At 40.8% G+C, this 27,966-nt stretch overlaps 9 protein-coding genes across 18 annotated transcripts in view; 5 read left to right on the top strand and 4 right to left on the bottom strand.

The window, feature by feature from the left end:
• Positions 1-563: 563 nt before the first annotated feature.
• LOC133842376 (pupal cuticle protein Edg-78E-like) lies at positions 564-1,207 on the bottom strand. Its single transcript, XM_062275438.1, has 2 exons — positions 1,092-1,207; positions 564-1,028 (listed from the first exon to the last, which is right to left on the bottom strand). The coding sequence occupies exons 1-2, from the start codon at positions 1,101-1,103 to the stop codon at positions 669-671; spliced, it is 372 nt and encodes a 123-aa protein (XP_062131422.1). The 5' UTR covers positions 1,104-1,207; the 3' UTR covers positions 564-668.
• A 1,197-nt stretch (positions 1,208-2,404) lies between these two features.
• Positions 2,405-13,990, top strand: LOC133839869 (broad-complex core protein isoforms 1/2/3/4/5). Of its 9 annotated transcripts, none has more exons than XM_062271493.1 (7): positions 2,405-2,509; positions 3,618-4,301; positions 4,371-5,052; positions 5,140-5,408; positions 5,491-5,599; positions 10,907-12,045; positions 12,106-13,990. In XM_062271493.1, exons 2-7 carry the CDS (start codon positions 4,131-4,133, stop codon positions 12,472-12,474), a joined length of 2,739 nt encoding a protein of 912 aa, XP_062127477.1. In that variant the 5' UTR covers positions 2,405-2,509; positions 3,618-4,130; the 3' UTR covers positions 12,475-13,990. The 9 variants fall into 9 exon arrangements, with proteins under 9 accessions (XP_062127477.1, XP_062127476.1, XP_062127475.1 ...); XM_062271492.1 differs by having other exon boundaries at positions 5,140-5,420; XM_062271491.1 differs by having other exon boundaries at positions 4,371-5,067.
• On the top strand, positions 8,343-10,197 carry LOC133839881 (uncharacterized). The gene has a single exon (XM_062271512.1). It carries the CDS (start codon positions 8,343-8,345, stop codon positions 8,709-8,711), a length of 369 nt encoding a protein of 122 aa, XP_062127496.1. The 3' UTR covers positions 8,712-10,197.
• Positions 13,991-14,154: 164 nt separating the features above from the next.
• On the bottom strand, positions 14,155-15,305 carry LOC133839878 (NADH dehydrogenase [ubiquinone] iron-sulfur protein 3, mitochondrial). The gene is made up of 3 exons (XM_062271509.1): positions 15,132-15,305; positions 15,001-15,072; positions 14,155-14,936 (listed from the first exon to the last, which is right to left on the bottom strand). Exons 1-3 carry the CDS (start codon positions 15,193-15,195, stop codon positions 14,281-14,283), a joined length of 792 nt encoding a protein of 263 aa, XP_062127493.1. The 5' UTR covers positions 15,196-15,305; the 3' UTR covers positions 14,155-14,280.
• A 146-nt stretch (positions 15,306-15,451) lies between these two features.
• On the top strand, positions 15,452-17,820 carry LOC133839873 (modifier of mdg4). Its single transcript, XM_062271503.1, has 2 exons — positions 15,452-15,772; positions 15,862-17,820. The coding sequence occupies exons 1-2, from the start codon at positions 15,770-15,772 to the stop codon at positions 17,521-17,523; spliced, it is 1,665 nt and encodes a 554-aa protein (XP_062127487.1). The 5' UTR covers positions 15,452-15,769; the 3' UTR covers positions 17,524-17,820.
• Positions 17,821-18,021: 201 nt separating this feature from the next.
• On the top strand, positions 18,022-19,714 carry LOC133839874 (protein-cysteine N-palmitoyltransferase Rasp). Its single transcript, XM_062271504.1, has one exon. The coding sequence runs from the start codon at positions 18,048-18,050 to the stop codon at positions 19,551-19,553; it is 1,506 nt and encodes a 501-aa protein (XP_062127488.1). The 5' UTR covers positions 18,022-18,047; the 3' UTR covers positions 19,554-19,714.
• An 82-nt stretch (positions 19,715-19,796) lies between these two features.
• LOC133839876 (zinc finger and BTB domain-containing protein 24) lies at positions 19,797-21,382 on the bottom strand. The gene has a single exon (XM_062271507.1). The coding sequence runs from the start codon at positions 21,288-21,290 to the stop codon at positions 19,854-19,856; it is 1,437 nt and encodes a 478-aa protein (XP_062127491.1). The 5' UTR covers positions 21,291-21,382; the 3' UTR covers positions 19,797-19,853.
• Positions 21,383-24,100: 2,718 nt separating this feature from the next.
• Positions 24,101-27,966, bottom strand: part of LOC133839871 (palmitoyltransferase app) — a 70,865-nt gene continuing 66,999 nt past the window's right edge. The window contains exon 12 of one of the 2 annotated variants that reach the window (XM_062271501.1): positions 24,101-27,646. In XM_062271501.1, the coding sequence (XP_062127485.1) occupies positions 26,745-27,646 (902 nt within the window). In that variant the 3' untranslated portion in view covers positions 24,101-26,744. The remainder of the gene's footprint in view (positions 27,647-27,966) is intronic. The other variant, XM_062271502.1, reaches the window with a different exon arrangement.
• Positions 24,150-25,192, top strand: LOC133839880 (LITAF domain-containing protein). The gene is made up of 2 exons (XM_062271511.1): positions 24,150-24,442; positions 24,525-25,192. Exons 1-2 carry the CDS (start codon positions 24,150-24,152, stop codon positions 24,628-24,630), a joined length of 399 nt encoding a protein of 132 aa, XP_062127495.1. The 3' UTR covers positions 24,631-25,192.

Here is a 27,966-nt window from a genome sequence, read left to right as displayed (position 1 = left end):
GAATGCAGGCACATAACAATATTCGTTATCAAAGTAAGGTAGATAGCCATTGTGTCAGAGTGTTTAAATTCTTATTTATGTCTTTATTAATCAGTTTCGAAATTTGCACAAACGAAAATTATTTGAATATGAATATTTTAGTTATGAACCTTTTGAGGCTTTGAATCAGTGCTTGGGAAGTTAGTCAAGCTATATTCAATTTCTTTAGATTACATCAACTTACGTAAATCTTTGTTACAATGCACTTCTTTCTTATGGTAAATCGATTAAAATAATAATAAGGAAGCTGACATTGACATTGGATTTCAATGGTTGAAGACGTAAAAAAGGCATAGAAAATTTAACTGCATTCGAGCTGCATATTGTTATATTTTTATTTATGATTAGCAACAGTAATTAACCTTGGCAGTGCGTTCGAATTCTATTGAAAAGATTGTGATTCCCATTAATAACAAAATACACCATCTATCTATATGAAACTGCTTTCCGATTAAAGTTCAATAATTGCTTATCGGACTTATAAAAGTAAATAAAATAAATATGAAAATAAAAATACTATAGTATTATAAAATATCCAACATTTACTAAAGAAAGTATTACACAATAGTCAACATTTTACTAAATTAAGCTAACAACAGGTACAGAGGGTTCTTCACAGAAATGTGTGCTTATTTCTTCAGCTGAATTCTTGGGAAGGGATGGGTCTCGATGTATTCCAAAGCCCTCAGAATGTAATCGGGAATTGGAGGAGGTGTTGGCAAATGATCACCCTTGGGTTGGTAACCGTTCTGATCAGCTTTATACTCGATTTGAATGGGCTGTCCATCGGGAGCAATGTAGGAATAAGATCCCTGAGCATAAGCGCCACCAACTCCAGATTCTTGACCCTGAATATTGTTAGAGGTTCCATATTCATAGCCATAGGTGCCATCCTCATTAATTTGAGATGTATACTTGGTGACGACAGCATCCGATTCGTCAGCGGCATAGCAGCAAGCCACTAGGCAAAGTGCAGCAACGATAAGGCTCTATAATATAAGGATTTAGTTAATAAATTTAATTGAAAACAAGCAAATCATTTTCACGCTTACAATCTTGCACATTTTTGATGGGGGAATTAAGTAGCTCAAGTAGTTCGTTAAGCTCAAGTCGCGGTTGCAGGTGATACTGATTTCGAAATCCAAAAACGAAGCTTATATACTCGCATCTTCTGTTGGAGCAGTGACCTACACCTACGACGAGCTAGAGCGCTCTAAGCACAAACTAATATGCATATTATTTTTATTCGGTTTTATGACGCGGAATTATTAATTTACGCATTTCAAATATGATCTGACCGAGTTTTACCATCGCTTCTCACGGCATTAGTACACTTGTGGTAGTAGTTCAGCTTCACTTGAGCTTAAGCTTTTGTCTTACGCATAACAAGATGCATATTTATTCAAATCTCCAAAGGTCGTAACTCTTGGGTAAAATGCATACGGCATTATGCCGCCTTCAACACAACGATGCTATTCTTTATCAACACAAATGATCGTATATCTATTTTGTTTTTCGATAATGCCCATTGACTTTGATAAATGGACATTAAAATACGCACATTCCTTAGTCGGTTTCAATATTATGTTAATATATACAATATATTCTGCATACAGGCTATACTTCTTCTTTTTAAGTTGAATATATAAAAATAATAATGCATCTTAACTAAATTGTACAGATAGGTGCATTTTCATTATTCCGGAACACAAAGTTCCATTCTAAGAATAATTCAGAAATTATATATATAAAAATACAGAGAACATGATCTTACTACACACCAAAACGGGATTTTAAATACATAACAACCATTCATTCTTTCAAATTTAAAAATCTAAAAGATCTAAATAAAAAAGAAAATTAAAAAACGTGTCCAATATTAATATATTATAAATTAATTTAGTGGTTTTGTCTAAAAAATAAAAACGCATTCTTACAGCGGTCCGGATCTGACCACAAGTAACATATATATCTACATAGTATTTCTCAGTATCATTATATACTATTATTATATATATTGCGCTGCTAAAGATTCCACCATTAAAATAATAGGTAGGTTTACGCTATAAAATAAATGTTTTAAAACAAATGAAAGCCATATAACCTTTTTGGGTCATAGCGAGCAGCTTTTTTCTGTGAGCAGTAATGTGATTCCATCATTCCAAACAGCTTTTTCTGTGAGTAGTGGTTCATACAAAATTTTGCAGTTTTTTTGCAGCGATGATTTTAGCGATGAAAACAATGGTTTTTATAACGTAAAACCTCTTCATTTAATTTAACAGTAATTTTCAAGCTCTTATCTAACATTATTTTTTCAGAAAATAGGTTTTTTTTAATAGCATAAATCGAACTATCAATTCTTTTACACTGAACCAGTTCACTCTGACACGCACCGTTCAAATGAACTTATTCTGAACGAAACGTCACAGTCGCAGTAAAAAAGAAGAAGAAAAAAGAAGAAAGAAAAAACGTAAGAATTCCATAATTATTAATTTTTGTGCGGAAATAATGAAGCAATTTAATACAAAATGTGTAAATATCAAAGCACGATAGTGCAACGCATTCGCATGATATGAAATTCACTGCGTACGTTTCGATTTTAATAGTTTTTGCAAACGAATAATTTTCTTACAAGCGCGCCATTTTGTTTTTGGACTTTCTACTTCTCGCCGTGTTTTCTTTTGTGCAAAATACTAAAAAATCACCTCCCCAGACTCACGAGAACGTAAAATTATTGTGCATCGCAACCAAATTAATGGATAAACGCGTTAGTTTTAGATATTTACAATACTGTCACTGAAAGTTAGTTGGTGTGTAAAACATTTATAAGAAAAACGCGCGACATATGTAAATATATATGTAGATGCGTGTGTATGTATGTGTATATACACACACATTTATCTAAATAAAGGCTGCTGAAAATGTCAATACGATGAATAAACGAAGTATAGGCAGCGACAGCGATTAGCACGACGTCGTCGGTCGTGGCCGTGGTCGTGCCTGCGGTAGAATGGCAGAGGGTCAGAGACGCGCTAATTACGTCATAACAATCAAAGAAAATTCAAGGTCTCGCTAGCAGCGCACATCAGACAGATTCTCATGTGCCTATGTATTAGATTTCGTTACGTTTTCTATTAAAAATAAAACCAAGCCAAACACCAACAACTAAAAAAAAAATAAAACAGTACACAGACTCCGCTCTGTTCAATTTTCGTGTATATGGAATAAGTTTGTTTACGTATGTGTGTGTGTGCGTGAGTGCTATTCGCGACTGTATAATTACATACATACGTACATATACACAGTCGTGCATATTTCGCTGGTATTCTTGTTGTTGTATGTAAGCAAGCAGCCAGAGCGAGCGCGCCGCGGCGCAGCCTGTGATACAGAAAGCAAGAGCGAAAGAGTGCGCACCAAAAAAAAGAAAGAAAAAAAATTCGAGATTCAATGCGACACTAAATAAACATGGAAAAAATACCTACAAAAATTCTTATCAACAAACAAAAATAATAAAATATAAAATAAACGAAATGGCTAATTTATTCCCTTCTAACACTCCTAACTCACTCTCATTTCAGAACAGTGTACATAAGATGCGTGCATCTGTGTATACATATGTATAAGAAGAGCGCGGCATAGAAACCGCCGCCAAACGCAAAGAAATTCATTCATACATACGTACATATAAGTGTATGTATGTATGCTACACACACATACAGACACGCGCGCAACGACGAACAACAACAACAGCACTTGAAGGCGCCCCGAAAATAATATTGTACGTAAATTTTAATTAAAGCAAGCAAAAAGAAACAAACAACAGAACAGCAAACAGCAAAAGGAAAAAACAAAAATCAATAGGCGATAAAAAAAAAAAAAAAAAATAGTGTTATCAGCGTGTTTTCGTCATTTCGCTTTGAAATTGAAATTTGTTGTTGTCGTCCCGCTATTCAATATTGTTGTTGCTGACATCTCTCACTGATATTTCGTCAACACAAATTTGTTGTTGCTGCCGCGAGCCCAAAGCGCGGCAGCGGCAACGACATCGGTTCGTTTACGTTGCGTAGACGCCGCTGACGCGGACGCTGACAATGTCTGTGCAGCAATTCTGTCTGCGCTGGAACAATCACCAGCCGAACTTCATATCCGTTTGCTCGTCGCTGTTGCACAATGGAACGCTGGTGGATGTCACGCTCGCCGCGGAGGGTCGTCAACTGCAGGCCCACAAAATCGTGCTCTCCGCGTGCAGCTCGTACTTTCAGGTGAGTAATGGAGAATATAATTTATTATTATATATCATCTCTAAATGGCTTATTTAATCATCTTGGCAGGCGTTGTTCACCACAAATCCGTGCCAGCATCCGATTGTCATACTGAAGGACGTACAGTACGATGATCTCAAGACGATGGTAGATTTCATGTACTACGGCGAGGTGAATGTGTCGCAGGAACAGCTGCCGCACATCCTCAAAACGGCCGAGATGCTCAAGATCAAAGGGCTGGCCGAAATGCCCACAGATCCGGCAAACCTCACCAAATCCGACAGCAAGTCATCCAGCGAAGCCACTGAGCTGCTGGGCCAAACTGGCGCCAATGTTGCCGCTAACACCAGTACTGCGGCCTCCAGTTTGGGTGCAGCCAGTGCCAGCAGCAGCGCAGGTGATTCGCTCTGGAGCAGCAGTGAGGCACAACAATTCCAGCAGCATCATCAACAGCAGCTACAACAACAACTGCAGCAGCAGCAGCAACAACAGGCCCAACAACAACAGCAGCAGCAACAACAACAGCAGCAGCAACAGCACCAACAACAACAACAACAGCAGCAACAACAACAGCAGCAACAGCAACATCATCACCACCATCATCATCACCAGGCACAGCAGCAGCAACAGGGCAGTCAAGCTCAGGGTTCGCAGACGCATCATCATCAACTGAGGCGAACGCCATCCCCGCTGAGTGCTGGCACCTCGCCGGCCACGCGACGCAAACGCTTGCGCAAATCCTCGAATAACGGTGAGTGCGACTTGGGTAAAGCATCGTCGCACCTACAAATTTGAATCATTCGCAAAGACACAGAATTTACATATTTCCCCATTTTAGGCTCTGGAGAACGCAACAACTCAGAGGATCAGCATAGCAGCTCGCTGGATGCAGCTGGTGCTGGCAGTGCAGCCGGCCTCAGTTTGGCGCAAATGAGTCAAATGTCGTTTGCCGCTGGCGGTGCTGGCAGCTCGGCAGCATTGGGCAGCCTCTCGGGACATGCGTTGCATGGCAGCAAGCTGATCAAGGAGTCGACGAGCACTGAACTGGAGCAACAGCCTCAGGATTCTGATCTGGATGACGCACACGGACACATACATATGCAAATTGTAATGAAATTGGTCACGTTACACCGTCCACCTTAAATGCCTCGCATTGTACTAAAGTTTGTCATTTTCATTAATTATACAGAAACCCGAAGTGGATATTGGTAGTGTGAATCAATCGATGCCGCTGGATATATCGGGCGCGACAACACCATCGGAACACGACGCCCCCAATTCGCAATCGTCGCATTCGGGTGAGTCAAACAGAACACAACCCAAAAAGCTACCTAAGCTGCTAGCAACCTGCAAAGCTTCCATAACGAGCTGAGGCTGCATAACCACAGTGAACGCTTAATAAATGAATCGCACACAAAACGCATTGCATCAACGCTTTTAGGCACGCATCATCCATTAAATAAATACAGTATATATCGATTTATATCAACAAAATTTGTATATGCGCGTAGATGCCCATTCAAATTATTCTTCTTTGGTCAACTCAAAATATATCAATGAATTCTAAAGTTCCTTGTATTTTCGCAACAATTTCCCTATACAGATCTTGGAAATTCAGTTAAGGCAATTTGTCTTCGCCAATAATTTTCTCACATATGGTTGCCCAATATTGATTTGTAGCGAAAATCGAAATACTGTAATTTATATGCTAAATTAACCACCAAATGCGATTAATTATTGTGAATAACTTTCATTGTGTGATTCATTTGTTAATTGCGCCTAGCTTGTAATGAAGCTGCAGCTTGTTTATGCAAATGCTAACACTGTTCAATATACAAATCAAATCAAATCATACGTCAGATCATGGTTCATTGAGGGATTGCAATACTCTGCTATTGGCATCTGGGGTTGTCATCCATTGGATTTAAATCGAGTTGGACCCGAGTTCGTTTTGTGTTAATTGTTGACTTAATTTATTATTCTTTGGCTATCATTATCATTATTTTCATTGTTAAAACTTGATTTACGCAATTATTTGCTACTCCTACTCTCGTTTCTCTGCTATCGCATAATTCGCATTCATATGTCATGTATATTCATTGGAAATACAAACACTCACATACATAAACCCACCAAAAGCAAATACATACAACAAATTTAAAAGTGACGATCCAAAAAGCGCTTGGAGAAATGAATGCTAAAGCTAAATATGAAACATAAGCATAAAGACTACCAATTACCGAATAAGTGTGCGCCTAATTAAAACTACCAAAAATATAAAAAAGTAAGAAAACGATAATTGTTATATGAAATGATAATGCAAATGAATGTACATATATGTATATATGTTTAACTATTGTGTATACTATTCAAAAATGAAATCCTACCTGAACTTGGGAATGGGAGAGAGCTAGCACAGAGTCCAAAAACTAAATAAGTGTATTTTGCTGAATTGAATTATAGTTTTTTTCTTGTTTTCTTTATTTGTTGAATTTGATTACTAAACTCAACTCTTATTTTGATATTCTTCTTTCGATTACATTTGGTTTTGTTTTTGTTAAGTTGTGAGCATAATTTTTGTAGAGCGGTTTCCAAATGATAATGATTTAGCATTAGCAATCTTTCTACTACTCCTCGATACTTGATACCAAATACCATTTCTACTACTATGTAAACTATACAACTCTATTACCCCCATTTTGTCCAACGGTTTTTTGCAATCCAATCTCAGAGATCTTGGCCGGCCCCAGTTAATTGAGAGTAAATTCATAGAGTCAAATAAAATTCAAATTCAATACCCTCCCGTTGCCGCAGCCGCCGTACAAAAAGACAACAAAAACCCAATCTTACGCTGTCTCTCTCTCTCTCCCCTTCCCAGGTCTGCAATGGACAGTTGTTGATTCAAACTATTCGCGCTTCTCGATGCCCGCCTGCCAGTCCAACTTGATTGGGAACGGCAACGGTGGTAATCCAAATAGCAGCGCGAATAACAGTGCCGGCGTCGGCAACACGGCCAACGATCAACGGCAGCAGCAGCAACAACAGCACGAAGCCCAGCAGCAGGCCACGCAACAGCAGCAGCAGCAACAACAGCATCTGCAGCAGCTGCACTACCAGCAACAGCAGCAGCAGCAACAACAGCAGGGCGCCACAGCTGGTCAAGCGTACTCCTCGCAAATAATAACTGTGAACAATCTGGTCAGTGGCTATGCAACGGCAGCGCAAAACTTGTCGCCCACATCGCCCAACGAGTCCAATATGGTGCAGTCCGTGTACAGTCAAGGGCCAACGCCCACACAGTCGCCGGTGCATTCGGGTGTGGGTGGCGGTGGCGGTGGCAGCAGCGCAGGTGGTAGTGCAGGCGGAGCTGGTGGCGGCAGCGGCGGTGGCAATAGCAGCAGTGGCAACGGTGGCGGTGGTCAAGTGCCTAAGCGAAAGCGTTCAGTCAATCCACAAGGTGATGAAAATTTCATACGCGCCTTGGAGGCGGTACGCACGGGCGGCATTGGATTCTGTAAGGCGGCGCGTCTGTATGGCGTCAACAATCGAACGCTGTGGTTGGAGTACAAGAAGCGCGGTTATCCGGTGTCGAGGCCCAGCATTAAAGCGCGAGTTGTCAAGCAGGAACCAAATCTGTCGCCGTCACCAACACCATCCACGAATCCAGGCGATGATACGACCAACGAAACGTATGATCACCTTACAGCAGCGGCCGTTGCAGCGGCTCAAACAGCAGCACTCAATATGCAGATACCTCCGCAGACGGAGACACCGACGCCATCGCTGATGTGCACGCCACATCACGCGGGTGCAACGGCAGCTGGCACAGCCGGTACCGCCAATCCCATCGGCGTGATGAGCTTGTTTGACCCGCGGTACATGGATTCGCCGACAATGCCGCGACAGCGGTATATCGATGCGACGGGCGCCGGCACGGCAGCTGCGGCGTCGGGAGCGGGAACGATCAATGTGAATCCGGCCGCTGCAATGAATCTACAGAGTATTAACTTCAACTCGATATAGAATACGATAACAAGTCACATGGGCGTAGTTGCCGCAGCCGCAGCGGCGGGCGTAATGCCGCTCCAGATGGACCAGCTAAGCAGTGGCGCCATCAGCAGCGGTGGCGGCGGCGAGTCTGCACACGGGCCAGGGCCAGCCACGTTGTTGCAGGCAGCCGCCGTAATGGCTGCAAGCAGCGAGCAGCAAGATCAACAAATGAGCATATCAGCCGTGCCCGTTTCGGTCTCAGCAATGGGCACTGCGCACAGCGCAGCGGCTACTGCGTTTCTTTTTAATAATTTCGTAACGGTGGCAACGCCACAACCGCCGCCGCAGCCAGCAATGGTGGCCAGCACGTTGCCGCCGCTGGTCAACACGGGTCTGCAGCAATACTTGGATAAGTCCTAAAATGTTTAGATGCGGCGCGGTGCAAACTCGATACAGGTATTAGAGCAAAACGGCAGCTATTAGTGAACTTACCACCGGAATCAGATTGGGATCGGAATCGGGATTGAGGGAGTGTGACTATCGTATATAAATATATAGAAATGAATGAATATGCCAATCATCCAGGCAGACAGACAGGCAAGCAAGCAAGAAACCCAATCCCTCAAGCAAAGTTAAGCAGATGTGCCGGCAACACATGTAATAAAATAGAACTTAATTCCTTAAGAACTACATGTTTCGAGCCGAAAATTATTATTACGATTGTTAACTAAGGCATCGGTAGTACATGTATAATGTAACCACAATTTGTATTTGTACATAAATTTATACAATTTTATTAGTGTTAAAATCAGACAAGAAAAGAAAAACAAAATTGAGTAAATGATTTCTGATGCGTCGATAACGATTGCGGGATATCGACTTTAGCTAGCATGTACATACAACAATTAAATATTAATTATAATTACTTAAAAACGACGGCCTAATTATTTGCATATATCCTATGTACTGTATATACATATAAGTATATATATATCTATGTTCAAGATGTATGTAACTTCCTTTTATATAACCCGGCACTCGTGTTACAAATGCAAACCAATATTATTACGTACATTACATCTCGATCAGAACATACAGAAACATATATCGATTTATGTGTACAGTTAGGTAAAGGCCGCCAATTCAGATTTAGTTGAAAATTAATGTTTGTATCTAGCTGGAAGGGAATGGAGGAAGAGAGTGCGTTAAGATCCATAAACTTACCATAAATAAACCGAACAGAACAGATAACCACATCAAGAAAGTTGACTTAAGCAAAAACTCAATAATGTATGATATCAATGTGAATGTACCAATTATATTTTAAATATGCGTGTGTATTTGTAAATGTGTGATTTTCGTTTATTTATCTTTTTTTATTTTGGGAAGGAACTCTAAAGAGCCAAAGCAAAATGCAACGATTCAGCCTGGCATTATCTAAAATCTATTCAAATTCAAGATTTATTTAATTTAATGAATCTTTTCGCGTGCAATTTAATAACACACATACCAGACATATCTTGAGGGGATGCTTAAATTAAAATTTTGTTGCTTCATTTTGTGATTTGATTTCCGATTGAAATAGGACTAAATGTGGGCAAGCCATATACGCAATATACAAAACTAAGAAGATAACTCGTAACCACCCAAAATCCTAAATGGAGACTGCAGAAAGTAAATGTAACGTAAAGGCAACAAAAAAAAACGAAACGATTAAGAATAGTGTGTTTTTAATATACATTCAAAACATATAGTATATATACATGCAGATAATAATATACATTATATTATATATTATTATGTGTGCAAAAAATTAGAGAACTTTTTATATATATTGTCACAAGGCATACTAACAAGAAACAAAAATAAGAAGATTAAAAAAAAAAAACAAAAATAAAAGAGAAAACGAAGCGTGATTTGTTAGAAGTCATTGTAATTGTAAAACGTAAATGCATTTTAAATTCCTACATCTAGATGCAACATAAACAAATTACGAACTCATCAACAATAAAATGAAAAACAACAACGCGAAAACATAGCATAAACAATAAGTATGACTAACTCTGTTTCCTACGATTACAAAGTACCAATAACTATGGTAGTTGTGTGTGCGAATGTACGAATGCAAGAAGGTGTGAAAGTGAGAGAGTGTGTGAGTGTTTAGTTATAAATTTAATTATTTAAAATTACAATTAACGTACGATTAGTCAGCGGTAGTAAATGAAAAATAAAAACCAAAAAACCACATGAAACGACTGTAAAATAAGTTACGCAAAAATTGTATGATATAATTCTAATGTAACTAACGAACGAACCTTTTAGATTTTAGGCTTCGATGTGCAAGAAACGAATAAACTTTAAAAAGAACTACATTAACTTTAGCATTTACTTCAAATCCTTGTCTTAATCGTAGATATTTTTTAATCATTTAAAGCATTTTTCTCATATTCATCATGTTTTTTTAAGGCCTTAAAGCATAATGGCAACATTACAATTATAATTATATTTCAGAGAATTTAAAAAGCATAATATAATTAGAAACAATTTAATTAATGGTGCCTACTATTGCCAATCTTATTTCTTACATCAAAACTAATTGTTTTTATTGCTTACAGAGCCCAGCCCAGCGCATGCCACTCACTCGCATCCCACGCTCGCCATTAGCCACACCCAGAGTCAGAGCCAGAGCAGTGGCAGCGGCAGCGGCAGCTTCGAGCGCACGCCAAGCGAGACGGAGACGGTCACGGATCTGCAGACGTCGCAGTCATCGCAGGGTGTGATGGGCTCGAAGCGGAATCGCGTGCTCACACGTCAGCCGCGTGTCAAGCGGGACAGCGATAGTATGTCGTCTAACAATCAAATATCTCCGGATACGGCGGCCTCCACACTTGACTTTGATCCGTTCAATGCTGCAGGCACAACGACGGCCACCGCCAGGGATTATTCGACGCATCATCATCATCATCATCAGGCGGCGCATCATCATCAGCCGCAGCAGCAACACCATCATCATCATCATCTGTTGACGGTGCCGTCGCGGATCGAACGCCATGCCTCGGAACCAGCACCGGGCATCGCATCGGGTAGTCCGCATCTGCTAAGCGTGCCCACTAGCACACCATATCTGATCAAGCAGCATTCGGATCCGTTGCTGCCGCGTCAGCACTCGTTGCATGCCACCGGCTCGGCGGGCATAACGGGCAGCAATCCGTTTGCGCCATTGCATCGTCAGTACTCGCATCCGTTGTCCGGCACTAATGCTAGCTATGTACCGCCAGCGGCATTGCATCATCCACATCATATATCGTTGCCCGAGTCAATTTATGCCTCTGGCTCGCCGCCGCCAGCGGGCTCATCGCAGTACCTGGTCCCCACCCGTGTGGTGACATCAAGTGAGACCGCCGCCACGCCCACCAACTCGAGTGGCACGCCCGTCTCGGTGGTCACTTCGCCAACGGCCGGACTCAACAGCAGCAGCAGTCGCCAGGCATTCTCGCCCACGTACGGCGGCAGCTCGGAGCCGACTCCCATTCCGGAAAGACGCTCGCCGCACTCACCGCTGACGAACGTGATCGAGCGGAGCAGCAGTGCCAAGGTAGAGAACAAGTTGCGCAGCTCCAAGTCAACCGGCTCCAGCATTCATTTGCATCCGGGGTCAACGACGACGGCGGCAACGACGAGCGGTTCATTTGAGCATTTGCCCACGCTGCGCGTAAAGAACGAGGAACTGCAGCGTTCAGTGTCGTCGCCACAGGTAAACAACGATTATTCCCATCAATATACTACATATACATATACAATATCTTTATTGTAGACACATCGGGAAATCATTACGTTGGAGAATCCACGTTCTAGTCATTGTCCCGTCATACGGCCGGGTCCGGCGCTTGGCTGCAACTTCTGTTGGAACACCATCGATGGACATAATCGCATTTTGCGCCGCAAAACGAAATTTCACTGTCCAGAGTGTCAAACGAATTTATGCATTGTTCCCTGCTTCCAGGAGTATCACGAGCGGCTCAACAACGAAGCAGCCGCTGCCACCGCCGCCGCCAACAGCAGCAGCAACAATGAGAATCCTCAACAGTTGCAAGCTGCACCTGCTGGAGGCGATGGCAACTCGTATGCACCGGCTGGGGGAAGTGGGTCTGGTCGGGTTTATACAAAAACCGAATCGATATAAGCCCTGAGTGCCATTGGCTTAATTTTGAACACACTCTCACACACACATATACATACATACACATTTTTGTATTTGTGACAGGACGAACCATGCCCTTTCACCCCCCAAACAAAAAAGAAAGAAATTATGAATGATGGGCGTTTGTCGAATTTGTTGTTTGTCGCCAGGAGAAGATAGATGTGTGCACGCTGCATGACATTTCATGGCATTCACAGCACACTGCTTCATCCTGCATCGAAATTTTTAATTGTCACAGTCCCACTGTACTCTGTATCATGCACGCCAAGTGCTGACAAGTACACGGACTGTTCATGCGCTTTTTCCAAAGTGCAGCAAAATTTGTTTTTGTAGCTGCGCCACAAATAAACTGGGCGCAGTGTTGTAAAGTACGCACATTCACATACAATATGTATGTATTTGTGCGTAGGTGGGAACACTTTTTAAAGTAATCACAACCGAGCTCTAATTGTAAATTGTATTGTTGCATAAGAATTGTATATGCATACATATACATATATTTGTATATTCTTGTACAAATTGGAAATATAAAAAAAAAGAAAATTAAATGAAAGTAAAACGTGAAATAAAGCGTAAACTATTGAAGCTCGAATGAACAGTCTAGGTATTCAAAATAAAAAATCGTATACATGCATACAAAACACACACATACACACCTTACACTACATACTTAAGTAACTTAACTTCCCGCCAAAAAAAAACATTAAAAACGAGAAACAACTTGAATTGAGAAAGCGTATCCCACGCTGCGCAGGCGCACGATTTTTTGAATAGGATAAAAAAATAACCTGGTAAACTAACAAACTTTTGTGTTAAATAAATGTTTCGCATATAATGCACATACATACATATATGTTTATGCATCAAGAATGTGCGCATGTGTGAATGTCAAATATGTGTTGATAAGTGAAGTAATTTGTAAATCGCGAACCGAATTATTTTGAATAAAATTTTGGCAAATGCAATGTTTTTAAAACAGGCGCAAACTAATCGAACCGAAATACAAGCAAACTTAACGTAGTACTTCTCTTCTTAACTGATCTGTTAAGCATTAAACTTCATTATTGTGTAGGGCAAGACTATTACATACATATGTATATCAAGAGTACAAAGTGAATGAAAGTAATGGAAGTTTGGAGACACATAAATAAACTGAATGCCAAGTGAATCAACGTAAAACAAAACTAAACAAAATATAGCAAATCATTTTATTGATCTTAGTTTTAGGAAGCGATTGTGAAACTACTACCTATGTAACAAAATTGAATAATTTTGTTTAATACGACGACGGTGCACGCTTTTGAATTAATACTATAAAAGAATAGTTTACATTTGGCATTGATTTAAAAAAAAATTAATCGTTCAACGGATTTCACTGTTTAGAGCGTGCACTGTATTTATGTTTTGTGCGACGTGGGAACAGTTTACACATACTGTTCCCATTCACGAAAATCTATGCAGCTCATGAGATATACTTATTAAGGCAATCACTCATGATGTTATACATAAAAAAAATTAAAAATGAAATTTAATTGGCGATTATTTTCAGATCGCAATTGCATATTTTATAGAACTTGACTTTGTCTATTTTCTTACTGGAACCTGAAGTTCAACTGCTAATTCAAAACAAACAAAAAAAAAACTAAAAGAAAGAATTGCAACTTTATGTGGCGTGTCGTTATCAATAAATCACTGTTTTTAATTTTACAAGTTCTACATATCGTTTTTATTGATACCATTCTTTTTATCTAGTAACGCAATCTCTCACCATTCTATACGTAGAAGATTTTACTTTTTAGCTGCTGGAGCTTCGACGGCCTCAGCTGGGGGATTTGCATTACGGAAATTCGGGAACTGTTCCCATGGAGCCGACAAATCAAACTTGCGGAACTCCTGAGCCAACTCCAATGGTTCGCAGACAACGCGTTTCTTCTCATCATCATAGCGCAGCTCCACATAACCCGACAACGGGAAGTCGCGACGCTGTGGATGTCCCTCGAAGCCGTAATCGGTCAGAATGCGACGCAGATCCGGATGATTGGCGAAGAACACTCCGTACATATCCCAAATCTCACGCTCATACCAGTTGGCAGCCTTGTGGACCTCGCAGGCCGAGTCCAAAGGCGTCAGCTCATCTGTGTAGGTCTTGACACGAATGCGTGAATTGTAGCGCAACGACAACAAATTGTAGATGACCTCGAAGCGATATTTACGGCAGGGCACATCCATGCCGGCAATATCGATCAAGTTGGTAAACTGTGCCTGATGGTGATCCTTAAGGAACTGCAGCACCGGCACAATGCCCTCGGGTGCTATGAGCACTTCCAATTCATCACCAGCAGTCAATTGCACTTTCTGCACATACTTGGGCAGGCACTCGGCCACATAGCGACCAAAGTCAGAAAGATGGCTGCGAGCTACTGCATCTGGTTTGCGCACCGTTGCTGCACAAACCCAAAAAGTGATTAGGCCATATTGCAGAGTATATTCTCGATTAGCTATACTTACGCTTCTCGGGTGCCTTAGCATCGACGGGCGCAGTGCTCGCCAAACGCAGAGCAGCTGTTCCAGCGGGTGCCACTGCATTAAAGAAAGAATAGTTCAGTAATTTGAAGTAATTGTCAGCAATGTTTATTTACCATGCCGGGCCGTCAAAGCGACCGTGGCAATTCTGGCACTCAGATTCCTAATTAATGCGGCCATACGCTCGATTTGTTTAAATATTTGAGTGCAAATCCAATAATCTGCACAATATTTTTATGTAATAACAAAAACGTCAAGTTGCCAGTGTTGGACAATTTGTTTGAGTTTAGTGAACTAGATCTTGCCGTTGACAACAATAATAAATAATTTTTGAATAATACTAAAAACAATTGACAAACATTTATTTAATTTATCTACGTATTGTAATTAACATAAGTTGGAAATTTTAAACTGATTTTAATCACTAATATAACATGAACTTGTTTTGTTCCGCAGTTCATGTTCCGCTGTTGAACTGCAAACATATAGAGTTGCCATTACTGGTAATGCTAAATAATTATTGACATCTTTGTGGTAGTGGGAAAAATAAATTCAGGACAGCATTTATGAAATGTATTTATTGATTCATTTTTATTGTGATTTTGATTCAGTCATTTAAATAATTCGAGCTGCCCCTTAATAATATTTTTTGCTAGCAGTGGCAACACTGAGTGTTCTCCATTTTCGCGTTTCGCTGCGTGCCCTGGAATAGAATAGAATCAGATTTGTGGAAAATAAAACACAACAAACAAAAATGGTAATGGATTTTGGATTTTGGAACAAGCGCCAAACACAAACAAAACAAAACAACAAACCAACAATTTGATTTATTTTCGCTTCTTGCAGAATCATCTCAAGTGGATGGGTCACTCGTCCACAATTATGGATATACAGCGTGTTCTGCTTAGCCAGCAGAGCAACAATCAACAATGTGAAGTCCTTCTGGTAGCCAAAGATGGCATTAGTGTGCGCGCTCATCTCTTCGTGCTCAGCACCTGCAGTGATCTCATGCGCAATCTACTAGTTGACTTGCCTGTCGGTCAGGAGGCTACCGTCATTCTGCCTGACATACGCGGTGAGCTACTTGAGAGCATGCTGTCGTTTATCTACATGGGCGAGACGAGTTTGCCTTCAGCACTGCTCACCGAATTCCTGGAGGCCATTAACCTACTGGGCATTAAATCTGCCATCAGCTTTGAAACGAATCCCACAGCAATAAGCACGGCAAGTGTCGTGAGTGCTGAAATGGCTGTGGAGGCTGCCAAGTCCATAAGTGGCTTACATATTGCCAATACTACGCTAATGCAGGAAGAAGACGAGGAGGAGGAAGAAGTTGCCAATGTAGTGGTGGGAAAGATGGAAGTGAGCAACAATGTGCTGAATGATCCACAGCAGCAACAGCAGCAGAGTCAACAGCAGCATCAGCAGCAGGATGGCGCCAGATCGCTTGAATTTCTCGATGTCTACAGTGACCAGCCGAAAATAACATATTCCATTGAGCACATGGGTGGCACATCGAGCGGCAACCAATACATTCTAACCGAGAATACGGGCACATTTACCATCACACAATCAGCATCGTCGGTGACTAAGTTGGCTGGTGCCACAACGGTTGTGGATGCTGTGACCGGCGATGAGTTGGCTGTTGATGATGCCGAGGCTGATGTTGATGATGGTGAGCACGATGAAAGTGAGTCGCATCTTATTGAAGAGCATTATGTGCCCTCGGCTGGTCCTTTGATCGAAATGAGTGGGGATGCCGATGTGGAAATGCCTGAGGATGCCATGCATGAGGAGGATGTTGGCGACGTGGAGGATGAGGAGGAAGATGAGGAATTAATGGATGTTAAGCCACGCAAATCTCAGCTGGACTTGAAACTGGTCAAGACCCGAGTGCAGCAACGTCCGCAGCCAGCTGCAAAGGCCTCCAAAAAGACAATGACCAAACAACATCAACAGTTTGCAGCACTTAAAAAGGAAATCAAGGACGATATCAACGATGCACTTGAACTGGCAGCAGTTGCGGTACTCCATGAGGGTCTTAGTCTGCAGAAGGCTGCGGATCGTTTCGACATATCGAAGACAGTGTTGTGGCGTCGTGTGCGCTCCAATCCCGCCTACATGCGTATTAAGAAAGAGAAGCCATCGCTATCAGAGGCATATGAACGTCTCAAGAATGGTGATTCACTAAAGAGTATCAGCCAAGATCTGCGGATTCCTATGTCCACGTTACATCGACACAAGGTGCGACTTGCGGCCCAAGGTCGTCTGCCCGAGTTTGTGGCTTGTCGCAGACGTGACAGCACGCCAAAGGACGAGCTACGAGAAAAGCTGGCCAAAGCGGTGCATGCCTGCATCAATGGTGGCATGTCACAGAATCATGCGGCGAATCTCTTCGAAATACCCAAGAGTACACTCTGGCGTCACTTGCAACGCCGCGTCACAGAGGCTGAACGTAAGGTCAAGGAGGAGCAGGAGGAAGACGATGAGGAGGATATTTTAAGTTAAGATATTACTACGTAGATTTCATGTACACATTTATTACATAGTTCTCATCTTAAGCTAATTATATTCTATGCATATAGTAGCAGTGTTAATCCATCATTTAGTATTAAGTTTCATTATTTTTTAAAATAATGTTGACAATTACAATTAGGATTTATGTTTTCTTTCCTCTTTGACTGGATTTTCAATGTTTCGAAAGACGAAGAGTTTATTGTAAATAATACTGTCCTATCCCTGTTTAGGCTTGCCCCTAATGCTTTAGCTATACTATTCAAGCTAGATTTGACCTTCTGATTAAAAATTTAAATAATTCGAGAGGCTTTTAATTTTGAAACCTCAAAACTGAATGTTGAAGTAAGAAAACTTTCAGATGTATTACTTTATTCCTTAATAACGAGTAACAGCATTAAAATTTAAATAACAATTAAAAACCAACAATTTGTCTTCTCCTGTGATGTAGCAGCCCTGGTAGTCGTGTCTCACGCCGGTAGCTCTATCGATAGGCAAGCATAGTTATCGATACCACAATGACTGCCGGCTTGTTGAGCAGGTTCGAAAAAGTGCTTTATTTTTTTGTTTACATCGTTTACATTGTTATTGGATTATATAAAATCTATGTGTTACGTGATCGAATCGTGAGCTCCTCCCAATCCCAGTATCATTTCGTCAAAGGCTGGTCATTGCTGCAGCGCAGCAACAACGAGGTACGATTGCGAGATGCCAGCAACGATGAATTGGAGAATTTCGGTGATTTTATTGCCGTCTTTTGGCCATTCTACCTGTTGCATGCAATCGTGAGTTCCGTCTCCCTTTGGCGGTGGCCACATATGCAACGACATGGCTACATTGCAGTCAGCAGCTTAGCACTGACTCTCACGCTGCACTGGTCATCCCAGCTCATGTTTGCGACCCTGCTGCTTAGCTATTTCCTAACAGCGCAGCGCCGCTCCAAGCGATTTACATGGTTGCTGTCGGCAATTTGGCTGGGTATCATCAATGTGGCCAAAAACAATCAATGGTGGCTGGATCAAGTGGGTTATGCAGAGTACGTGATGCTGATTGTGACACTCTCCTGGAGTGTGTTGCGTGGCTGCAGTTACTCGCTATCTAGACGTCGGCAGCCGGATGATATTGTTGATTACTTGAGCTATGCAATGTACTTTCCCTGCCTCACCTATGGACCGTTCATTAGCTATGAGCGCTTTAAGCGTGTGACAGCTGTTCCAGCTCAATCGTCTGCTCAGCAATGGAAGCGCTTTCTTGTGGCGTTGTTGCGTGTGGGCTTCTGGTGGCTTCTAATGCAATGTGCCCTACACTACCTCTACATACACTATTTGGCACGCGATGTGCGCGTGGTGGCCATGATGGATTCGGTGTTCTGGCAACATGCAGCCGGCTACTTTATGGGACAGTTTTTCTTCCTATACTATGTAGTCACCTATGGACTCGGCATTGCCTTTGCGGAACACGACGGTATCGCAGCACCGCAACGTCCACGTTGTATTGGCCGCATACACTTCTACTCGGACATGTGGAAGTATTTCGACGAGGGACTCTATGAGTTTCTCTTCCAGCACATTTATGCGGAACTGTGTGGACGAGATGCATCTATAGCCGCTAAGTTTGGCGCCACAGCTTTGACCTTTGGTTTTGTGTTCATTTGGCATGGCTGCTACACCTATGTGCTCATCTGGAGCATACTCAACTTCCTCTGTCTGGCGGCGGAGAAGTGTTTCAGAGCCTTCATCGCCATGCCCGCATATCAACGATGGTCACTAGAGCACTTTGGCGAAGGTGGCGCCCAACGTGTGTATGCTTTGCTGGCTACACAGCTCTTTATACCGGCAGCGTTCTCCAATGTGTACTTCATTGGTGGTCAGGAGATTGGAGATGTGCTGATGCGCGGCGCCTATTTGAGTGGCGTTGGCAACTATGTGGCCTTGTGCTTCTGCAGCTACTGCTTCTTTCAGTGCTCTGAGATGTTACTCAGCGGGACAAGCAAAAGAAGACTCAAACAATCTGACAGACTGTGAATCTGCAGATTAACTACTTGTATATACTTAACAATCAGGGACCGAAATTAATGATATTTTCATTATCTTTGAAGAAGAAATCCTTATCTTTGTAATTAATAATGATAAATTGAATGATTTTGGTGTAAAACCTTTTATTATACTAAGAATGCAATCTAACCGGAAAAGTCATTATTTCGGTGAGCACTTAAACTATTCGGGTTTATTCGCCTTAGTCATACAATATTTTTGTATATTTAACTATACAGTATTGAAGTCAACGATTTATTAAATATGTTTAATAGTATAAAATTTAATAATTTAATTACTACCGCCATCAGTCTCCTGCCAATCCAACCATCTAGTCTGGGTGCACGTCGATTGAAAGTTCTCTAAGAACTCGTCCAGCATCTCGTCGCAGGTTTGCGTGTGCTGTGTATTGTACAAACCATCGGAGCAATGGGTCTGTGTCTGAATGTGCGACAAGCCGAGCTCCTCGAACAGTTCATCACAGGTCTGAGTGTGCATGTGTGCCGAGGTTTGCAAACCAAAGATTTGATCTTGCTCCGGGTAAGCACTATAATTTCCATTTGCTGCATTCGTGTTGGGCTCTTCCTCTTCCGGTTCCAGATCCAGTTCTGTCATTGTGCCCTGATGATGGCGATTATCGAGCGTCTGGGTTTGTATATTGCGCAGCTCCTCGAACAATTCATCACAAGTTTGGGTATGTATGTGTGCCGATGTCTGCAGACCAAAGATATGATCTTGCTCCGGGTAAGCACCATAATTTTCACTTGCTGAATTCGTGTTGTGCTCTTCCTCCTCCGGCTCCAGATCCAGTTCTGTCATAGTGCCCTGATGATGACGATTATCGAGTGTCTGGGTTTGTATATTGCGTAGCAGTGGCGCCAGCACCTCATTGTGCATATCGAGTGTGTCCAGATCGACGTCGTCGGTTTGCGTTTCCATGTCGCGTAACAGACGCTCCACTTCCTCGTCCGTGAAACTGGGAATGGGTAGCTCGTTGGCATTGTCAGGCGGCTCTACATGAGCATCTACATCTTCTAGCTGGACCACATGTTCGTCAGGAGCATTGACCGGCAGCTGTAGCACATAGGGAATCTCTATGGTGGGCAGGTAATAAAAGGATGATTGCAATAGTGGTGCAGCGGGTTGAATGATTTCCTCGCATTGTTCAGGCTTTATTGTACATTTCGCTGCATCCTCTGCTTGCTTCTGTAATCTCTTCCATGCTTGCAGCGTGGGCAACGCAATTTTGGATGAGGAAACTTTTGAGTTGGAGGATTCTTCGTTGTTTGGTGTCTCAAAGTGACTCTTGCGCCTCATATGGGTTTGCAGGCCCGCCTTGCTGCTATAGGTAAGTCCGCAGATGGGACATGGATAGGACGAGCAGCACTGATGCTTCTCTAGATGACGCTCGAGCAGAAAAGTTTCATTGCATTCGTTGCATTTGAATTCCTTGAGCATGTGAATCTTTTGATAGTGTTGTCGTAGGAAACGTAAGTTCGTAAATCCTCGACTGCCTGGACGATCAGCGTTATAGATGCATTTCTCGGCTGGACAATGATAACTGGTTATCTCTGGGTGGTTGTTGTTTGTGGTGTTTAGTTTGTGTCGTCGTCGGAGATGCAGTTGATAGTGACTTTGGTTGCCGAATACCTGATCGGTGCACAGTTCGCAGCGGTATTGGCGTTCTGGGAGCAGCGCGGCTACATCTGGAGTAAATTTGTTGGACATAGGCGCGACAAAAACATTTCATCAATTCCAAAATAAACAAACGTAAGTGCCTAGTGTGGCCGCGGGTATAACGTTAAAATATACCATGCGACTGTAGTCGACATTCTTGAATATACTGTTTACTTTTATAAGTATACTGTTTACTTTAATGCTTAAAATATTTAAAAGAGAAAAATCTTATTTTTCTTAAGATTTGTGCTTAATTAGAAATTAAATTTCACGGTTTCTAATAATCCACCATAAGCGTAATGCTGTGAAGCCCTGGTTTAAAACTCAAATGAGATTGAATGCATTGAAAATTATTTTTTTTTTGTTTCGCAATAATTTTTGAATCAAAATAAAGGTGTCTTGAACGAGGCGTTCCGTTTGGTTCATTGAATAAAAATATGCGTTTTTACCAAAAAAGCTGTTTTGCGCCAATTGTAACAAGCTTGACAATTTTAGGTCATTTTTATTTGAAGTGGCGTTGTGGCACAAATAATAGGCGGTAACACTATTAATCAGTTAGCGTGTCGTCGCCTTGTTGTGGTGCGAAAGTTTTTGCCCAGTTTTATATTTTGAAGGTAAAGAATAACTTGCATTTGCGTAATTAAAAAAAAAGTGTTAAATTAATTGTGAGCAATGGCAAGGGATCTCTTTGTGAACGGCATGACTCCCAAACAACTACAACAAATTGCGTGTTTAATAATAATCAAAATGTATATATGTACGCACTTTAGTGTACGTTTGTGTACATATGTGCGACAGTGACTACATCCAATATACATACATACATATCTATATATAATTACATACATGTATATATAAACATTGTTCATCTTAATGAATAATGATATAGATATGTACCTCTGTATGTATAGTATTATCATATCCATCAGCTGGATATAGAAACGAGTTATTTACTGCAAACAGATTTCGCCAGAAAACATTTTTGAATCTCTATAGCGAAATTAAAGTGAGCGCTGAATTTTAAACGTAAATATTTGCATATATATATACATGTGTGTCTATTGTACTAGTGTGTTGGCAGTATTTGATGGTAAATAATCGCTAAATCCACGAAAAGGTGAAAAGCCTTCCAAAATGTATGATAACGAGTGTCAAAAATTCCCCAAAGCCGTCTGCAACTACGGAATATAATTAAATATACTCTGTACATTTCAGTTGCGGAATGTCAACATACAGAGACCATTATATACATACATATAAATGTTTGTATATAAATACATATTGATACGTGTGTGTATGTGTATTTATGTTAATTCATAACGTGCACTTGTCTCCGATTATAGCTTGACGTCATCGTCAAGGCAATCGCATCAACATCTGTTTGATACAAACGCGTTCATCCACTTTGGTTGGTTGTTGGCGCTATTTCTTGGAATTGACATAAAAGTAACAAGCAAAAATTTGCGAATAACATGCAAGGGCATAAAAAGTCCTTTTTAAATTAGTATTAGGTGTGGCAACACTTTCATTGGAGGATCAAGTGTAATATTGCAATTTTCCGAGGTGGGGTAACACTGACATAACAGATGAATTACCTATGAATTTACACCTTGATAATAGTTGGGAACTCCCGCAACTAAAAGTATAATTACATTAATAACAATGAACTGATTTATGTGTTTGTTTTTTCAAATAAACCATAATATTTTAACCTGGCAATGAATGGTCCACCTCTGCCTATTTTAGTTTTTGCTCAATGACGTCACAGTTGTGAAATGAGAGCAAAATCTCATTCTATTTATTGTTGTACTATGCTCAAAGCGCGTACGTTTTTATCGTGTTTGTGTCTTCAGGTATCTGAGCATCACAAATTTTCGTTCACTGTCGGTGCTGTCTGAGGTCGCCATTTGTTGCTTTTTTATAATAATGGTTTAATTAAGACACAACAGAATCAACAATAGCAGCTGCAACAACAATAAGTTCGAAAAACAAACACAAATTCAAAATCCAGCTCAATTTAACTCAATTTGTCGGCCGTTTTTGCACGGTGCCGCTAATTGTATTAACGTATTTTGCGAATCAAATCGGCTTTAGGTTTTAACATATAAATATACATATGTAGGTTTATTTACTGCTCTGACGACTGTTGCAATACTCTTAATATCGCCCACCGTTAAATACGCAATGTTGTAAATGGCAATCGCCATGTTCTATCTTAGACCAAAACCTGTTCTGCATTTTACAACACTTCCGCTTGCAGTTCCTGTTTGGGTGGCGAAAGCCGTTGGCGGATACCAGGGCTACACTCTTATTTGAATTGTTTGCTGTCTTTATTAATTGCATTTAATGTAGCGCAAGTTGTTCTTGAATACTTGTGTTTGTATCTCAACAAACAAGCGCATAACTCGACTCTTTGACTAATTGATGTACGCCACAGACAATGTAAACACAAGTCCACTGACTGCGACATCAATGTTTGCTTCAATTGCAATTGTCACATGATGCCTCCAAGTGTAGTGAAGAGCAAAGTCGTAACGAGACTGAAATGACCTTAATTGCAATAACAATATTGATGTGAATTTAATGGGCTGCAGGGCTCAGGATATTAAGTTCTTGTGGTTCTTATGTACATACAGTGCGCATCGCGTAGAACTTAATGAATTTTGGCACACAAAGAGCGTGGCCTTGCTCTCTGTTGTTGTTTCTGTTTCTGTTTCGGTATTCCGTAAAGCGTGCAAATAAATAAAATCGAGCAGCTTCTCTTTCACGATGAATCATCTACAATGAAGGAGTGCTATTTTTAAAATTTGTTTGCTTGCTACGTATTGAACACGAATTTTGTTTGGCAACTTTTAAGAGAATTTTATTTTATATCTGCAGCTCTTGACGCAACTGCATTTTAAGGACAATATGGACAAGTCTTCGGGCAGTGCGCCACCATTCACATACGTTCCACCGCCATCGGCACCACCATCTTATAATGAGGCTGTTGGAGGAGTAAAGCCGGTGGGATGGACCCACGTTATCACGCCAACTGCCGCCCCGACAACCGCAAACACAAATATATTGACGACCGTGGTTCCCATTGGCCGCTCACCGACACACATGATATGCCCTTCATGCCATGCGGAGATTGAAACATCGACACGCTCGGAACCGGGCATGATTGCCTATATATCTGGTTTTGTAATCGCATTGCTTGGGTAAGCATCTCGATTCGTTGCGAATCGATTCAACCACATTTGGTGGACACGTCGTCTTAACGAGAATCTTTGTTAATTACAGTTGCTGGATGGGTTGCTGCTTTATACCTTGTTGCATTGACGATTGCATGGACGTGCATCACACTTGCCCCAACTGCCGGGCGTATTTGGGACGTTATCGCCGATAAATAATTACACTGCTTCGCTTCGCACTTCTGCCACGTGCATCGGAACGCCACGCACACACTGTGAGAAAGATATTTACACACTTACAAATGCGAACGGAGAATGATGAATGGGAATAAAGAGTAGAATTAAATTTAAGTGGTTGTTTTACCCTTTTTTTATTTAATTTTGTAGTAATTTCTCTTGAGCTCCAGATACCCAAAAAAACGAAAAGGGAATTCAAGCGCTTCCCTCTAATCTTTCGCTAATCTTTTGCTTATATGTATGCTCAAGCTCTGTGCACGTTACTGGTAACACAATTATAATTTTTTTGGTTTACCATTAATAAGTTCTTTAAATTGTCAGAGATATGTGTTAAGTACTTATCAATATGTTCATATTTAAAAATGTTTGAAACGTGCCGCTAATTTATGGGCAATGTATAGTAAATAAATGCACAATATTCCGTACCAAAAAGAAATAATTGGCAGCTGAACTTAACAATTAATTTCACTTAAAATGTAAATAATTATCCAACAGGTCCGACGTATTAAATTCAGATTAATATTGTAAATCCCGAAAAAACCCTGTCTTGAAATCTCACCCATTGATCCCCGAATATTTGATAATAATAATTGTAATAAATATATTTATTTACCAGCGACGGGAAATCGTAAGCACAATTTTGTAATTTTACGAAAAGACAGACAAAAAACAAATAAAAAGAAATATTTTTTAAATGCACCTGCAATGTCTTCAGCTAAAACGCATTATTGTATATGTATTGAGAGGATCCGTTATAACAATGCATGTCGTCTAATCTTTTGTAATAATAAAAAAACGTAAAATAAAATGAAGAGCTTTTTTACTCAAATGACCGACGACGGAAAGTGTTGGCGTAGAACTCAATTTAATAGCAACTGTTCAAATAATAACATTTGATTGATGGCAGCTTAATTAAGCTGGAGGCACATGACCATGGTAATGTAGAAATTGTTAATTCCGTAACAATCTACTATGCAAATTCCATAAATGTATAAATTTCCAATTGTCGAAATAAATTGCAACAATTGACGCCTATAAATAAAAGACGGTTGTGTTCATGTTCTCTATTTATAAATTGTATTCTTTGTATAATTGTAGTTCGTTAGTTCGCATAACATACTCTTATTAACACGTTCGCTCCCCACTTTCCATATCGGAGCTATCAATTTAATTCATTTATCATTATCATTTAACATTGTACGATACACCACGCACATACTATACTTATGTGTAAATAAACAATTAATACGTCACACACTGTTTTCTTTTTTTTTTTTTGTCTGCTTTCGGTTTCTGTTTAAATTTCTTATGTCTGTTAACATTTCTCTTGTGGTGTATTTCTTTGTTTAAATCATTTCTCTTTGTAACACGATTAACATACTCGTACATATATCTATTTGTATATATCTCTATATATATATTTTTTTTTATTTATTGCATGCGATTTTCCGTTGAAGTTGTTAATTGTTAAACTCTGAAGAACGGAACACGCTCGTCGCTTGTCGGTGTAAAAACTTAAATATACGAAAACTAAATGCTAAAACTAACCATATACAAGTATGTATGTATGTCTGTGTGTGTGTGTGTGTGTGTATTGTATAAACAGTTTCCAGTTAATTATAGTATAAGTAGTATTAGTTTATTCATTCATTTTTAATGCTTCTGAATTGTTAACATTGTTCACCACGTTTTCATTTTATTTTGTTTGTTTGTTTTTTGCCTTTGTATATATGCATATGTATTTGTATTTGTATCTGTATTTGTATTTTATTTATATTGTTTATCTCTCTGGGTTTTATAATCTGATTTATACATATATATGTTTTTACTTTTATGAATGCGTAACGCCTTAAGGTAATATTTTAGTTGCCCATTTATTTTTGTTGATAGGTTGATTTGCTTTTCAAGTGTCCGCACTTTGTTTCGAAATTTGCTTTAAAAATCATTTAAAATTAACAGCGATTTGGCCATAATACTCGATAGCCTTTGTTTTTTGTGTGTTAACTCTCTAATTAAAAGCTGAAGCTCAATGGTAAATATTGGCTATTTACAGTGGGGTACATAGTTGAAGTTGAAGCGTTTTGAATTGAGCTTAGACAATGGGAACACCGGCAGAATTGGAGGTGGCTTTGGCATTTTTCACCAGGCAGGACTGTGAGTTGTTTCCCATGCTCGAGCCATCGAGGCTGTCCAGATCGAGTGCCGTGTCAATCATGGTGGTGTCATGCAGCATACGCAAACGATCCGCTGACTTGGCCTGCTCAGCGCCATCTCCAGCCGTCTTTCGATGCTGATGATGATGACCGCCGACGCCCACAAAGGATGCGCTCACCGGATCATCTAGATCGAGATCATCGCTGAGCAACGTTGATGACAGCACTGTCGTGGCCTGCAGCTGCTCGGATTGCTGTCGCTGCTGCTGTTGGGCACGCTCATCAATGATGTTTGAGTAGACATGCAGAGTGGCATCTGTGGGCGTTGAGTTTGCAACCTGCGGCACATTGCTGTACATGTTCTCCGTCTGGGAAACGGACTTGGCAAGCGGATGTTGGTCACCGTTGATGGCAGCAGCGAGTAGCGCAGCACCGGACGACGACTTGTGGTTGTCGGAGAGCGGTGAATTGACGACCGCTGCATCAAAGTCGACGTCAAAGAGATTGCTGTAACTGCCACTGCGGTTGCGGTTGCGCATCTCACGCGCCTTGCTCGAGGCAGCGATGGCGGCCACGGCAGCAACCACCTCGTTGCCGCCCACCACAACAACATCAGCATTGTCCAGCTCATCCTCACTGCCCGCTGCCGCCAGTTGATTCTCATAGGCCAAATCGCCGACACCGATGCCGCCTCCAGTTGAGGCGCCGTTGGACAACTGTCGCTGTTTGTGGTGCCGGAATTGACGGCTCTGTGTTGCTGTCTGCTGGCTGTACGACGGCATATCCATTTGGGCCAATGGAATTTCGTTGTCAACTAGCTGGGCTAAACTATTGGAATTACCTGTGAATGAGAAAGCGACAGGAGAGAAAGAGAGAGAGGGAGAAGCAGAGCACATAAGTGCACGATTAGTGAGTGAAACAATTATTGCATTTTCAATAAATTGCATACATAATTAATGTGAAACATTTAAAATGTTAAAAACTCTCATTACAACAAATTTGACAACTAATTAAAAATTCAATTCGTATTTCAATTTCGAGATACGAGTATTAATTGTATTATTTTTTTTTTTGCTGTGGGTGTTTGTGGGGTATAGATAGATTTTTGTGTGTCGTTGTTGTTGTGACTGTTTGGTGGCTTTTGTTTTTAGCTGCGGGATT

Source organism: Drosophila sulfurigaster, chromosome 3 (genome assembly GCF_023558435.1).
Source record: "Drosophila sulfurigaster albostrigata strain 15112-1811.04 chromosome 3, ASM2355843v2, whole genome shotgun sequence".
Lineage (NCBI taxonomy): Eukaryota > Metazoa > Arthropoda > Insecta > Diptera > Drosophilidae > Drosophila > Drosophila sulfurigaster.
Note: the sequence above shows the minus strand (reverse complement) of the source record. Positions and strands in the feature narration are given on the sequence as shown.

Excerpts from the sequence above, each read along its gene's own strand:
- LOC133839874 (XM_062271504.1), top strand. The coding sequence starts at position 18,048 with ATGACTGCCGGCTTGTTGAGCAGGTTCGAAAAAGTGCTTTATTTTTTT.
- LOC133839869 (XM_062271489.1), top strand. The coding sequence starts at position 4,131 with ATGTCTGTGCAGCAATTCTGTCTGCGCTGGAACAATCACCAGCCGAAC. Across the intron at positions 5,421-5,490 it reads TGCAAATTGTAATGAAATTG|AAACCCGAAGTGGATATTGG; the intron begins GTCACGTTACAC and ends TTAATTATACAG. Across the intron at positions 5,600-10,906 it reads TTCGCAATCGTCGCATTCGG|AGCCCAGCCCAGCGCATGCC; the intron begins GTGAGTCAAACA and ends TATTGCTTACAG.
- LOC133839881 (XM_062271512.1), top strand. The coding sequence starts at position 8,343 with ATGGGCGTAGTTGCCGCAGCCGCAGCGGCGGGCGTAATGCCGCTCCAG.
- LOC133839876 (XM_062271507.1), bottom strand. The coding sequence starts at position 21,290 with ATGTCCAACAAATTTACTCCAGATGTAGCCGCGCTGCTCCCAGAACGC.
- LOC133839878 (XM_062271509.1), bottom strand. The coding sequence starts at position 15,195 with ATGGCCGCATTAATTAGGAATCTGAGTGCCAGAATTGCCACGGTCGCT. Across the intron at positions 15,073-15,131 it reads CGCTTTGACGGCCCGGCATG|TGGCACCCGCTGGAACAGCT; the intron begins GTAAATAAACAT and ends TCTTTAATGCAG. Across the intron at positions 14,937-15,000 it reads TGCTAAGGCACCCGAGAAGC|CAACGGTGCGCAAACCAGAT; the intron begins GTAAGTATAGCT and ends GGGTTTGTGCAG.
- LOC133839880 (XM_062271511.1), top strand. The coding sequence starts at position 24,150 with ATGGACAAGTCTTCGGGCAGTGCGCCACCATTCACATACGTTCCACCG. Across the intron at positions 24,443-24,524 it reads TTTGTAATCGCATTGCTTGG|TTGCTGGATGGGTTGCTGCT; the intron begins GTAAGCATCTCG and ends TGTTAATTACAG.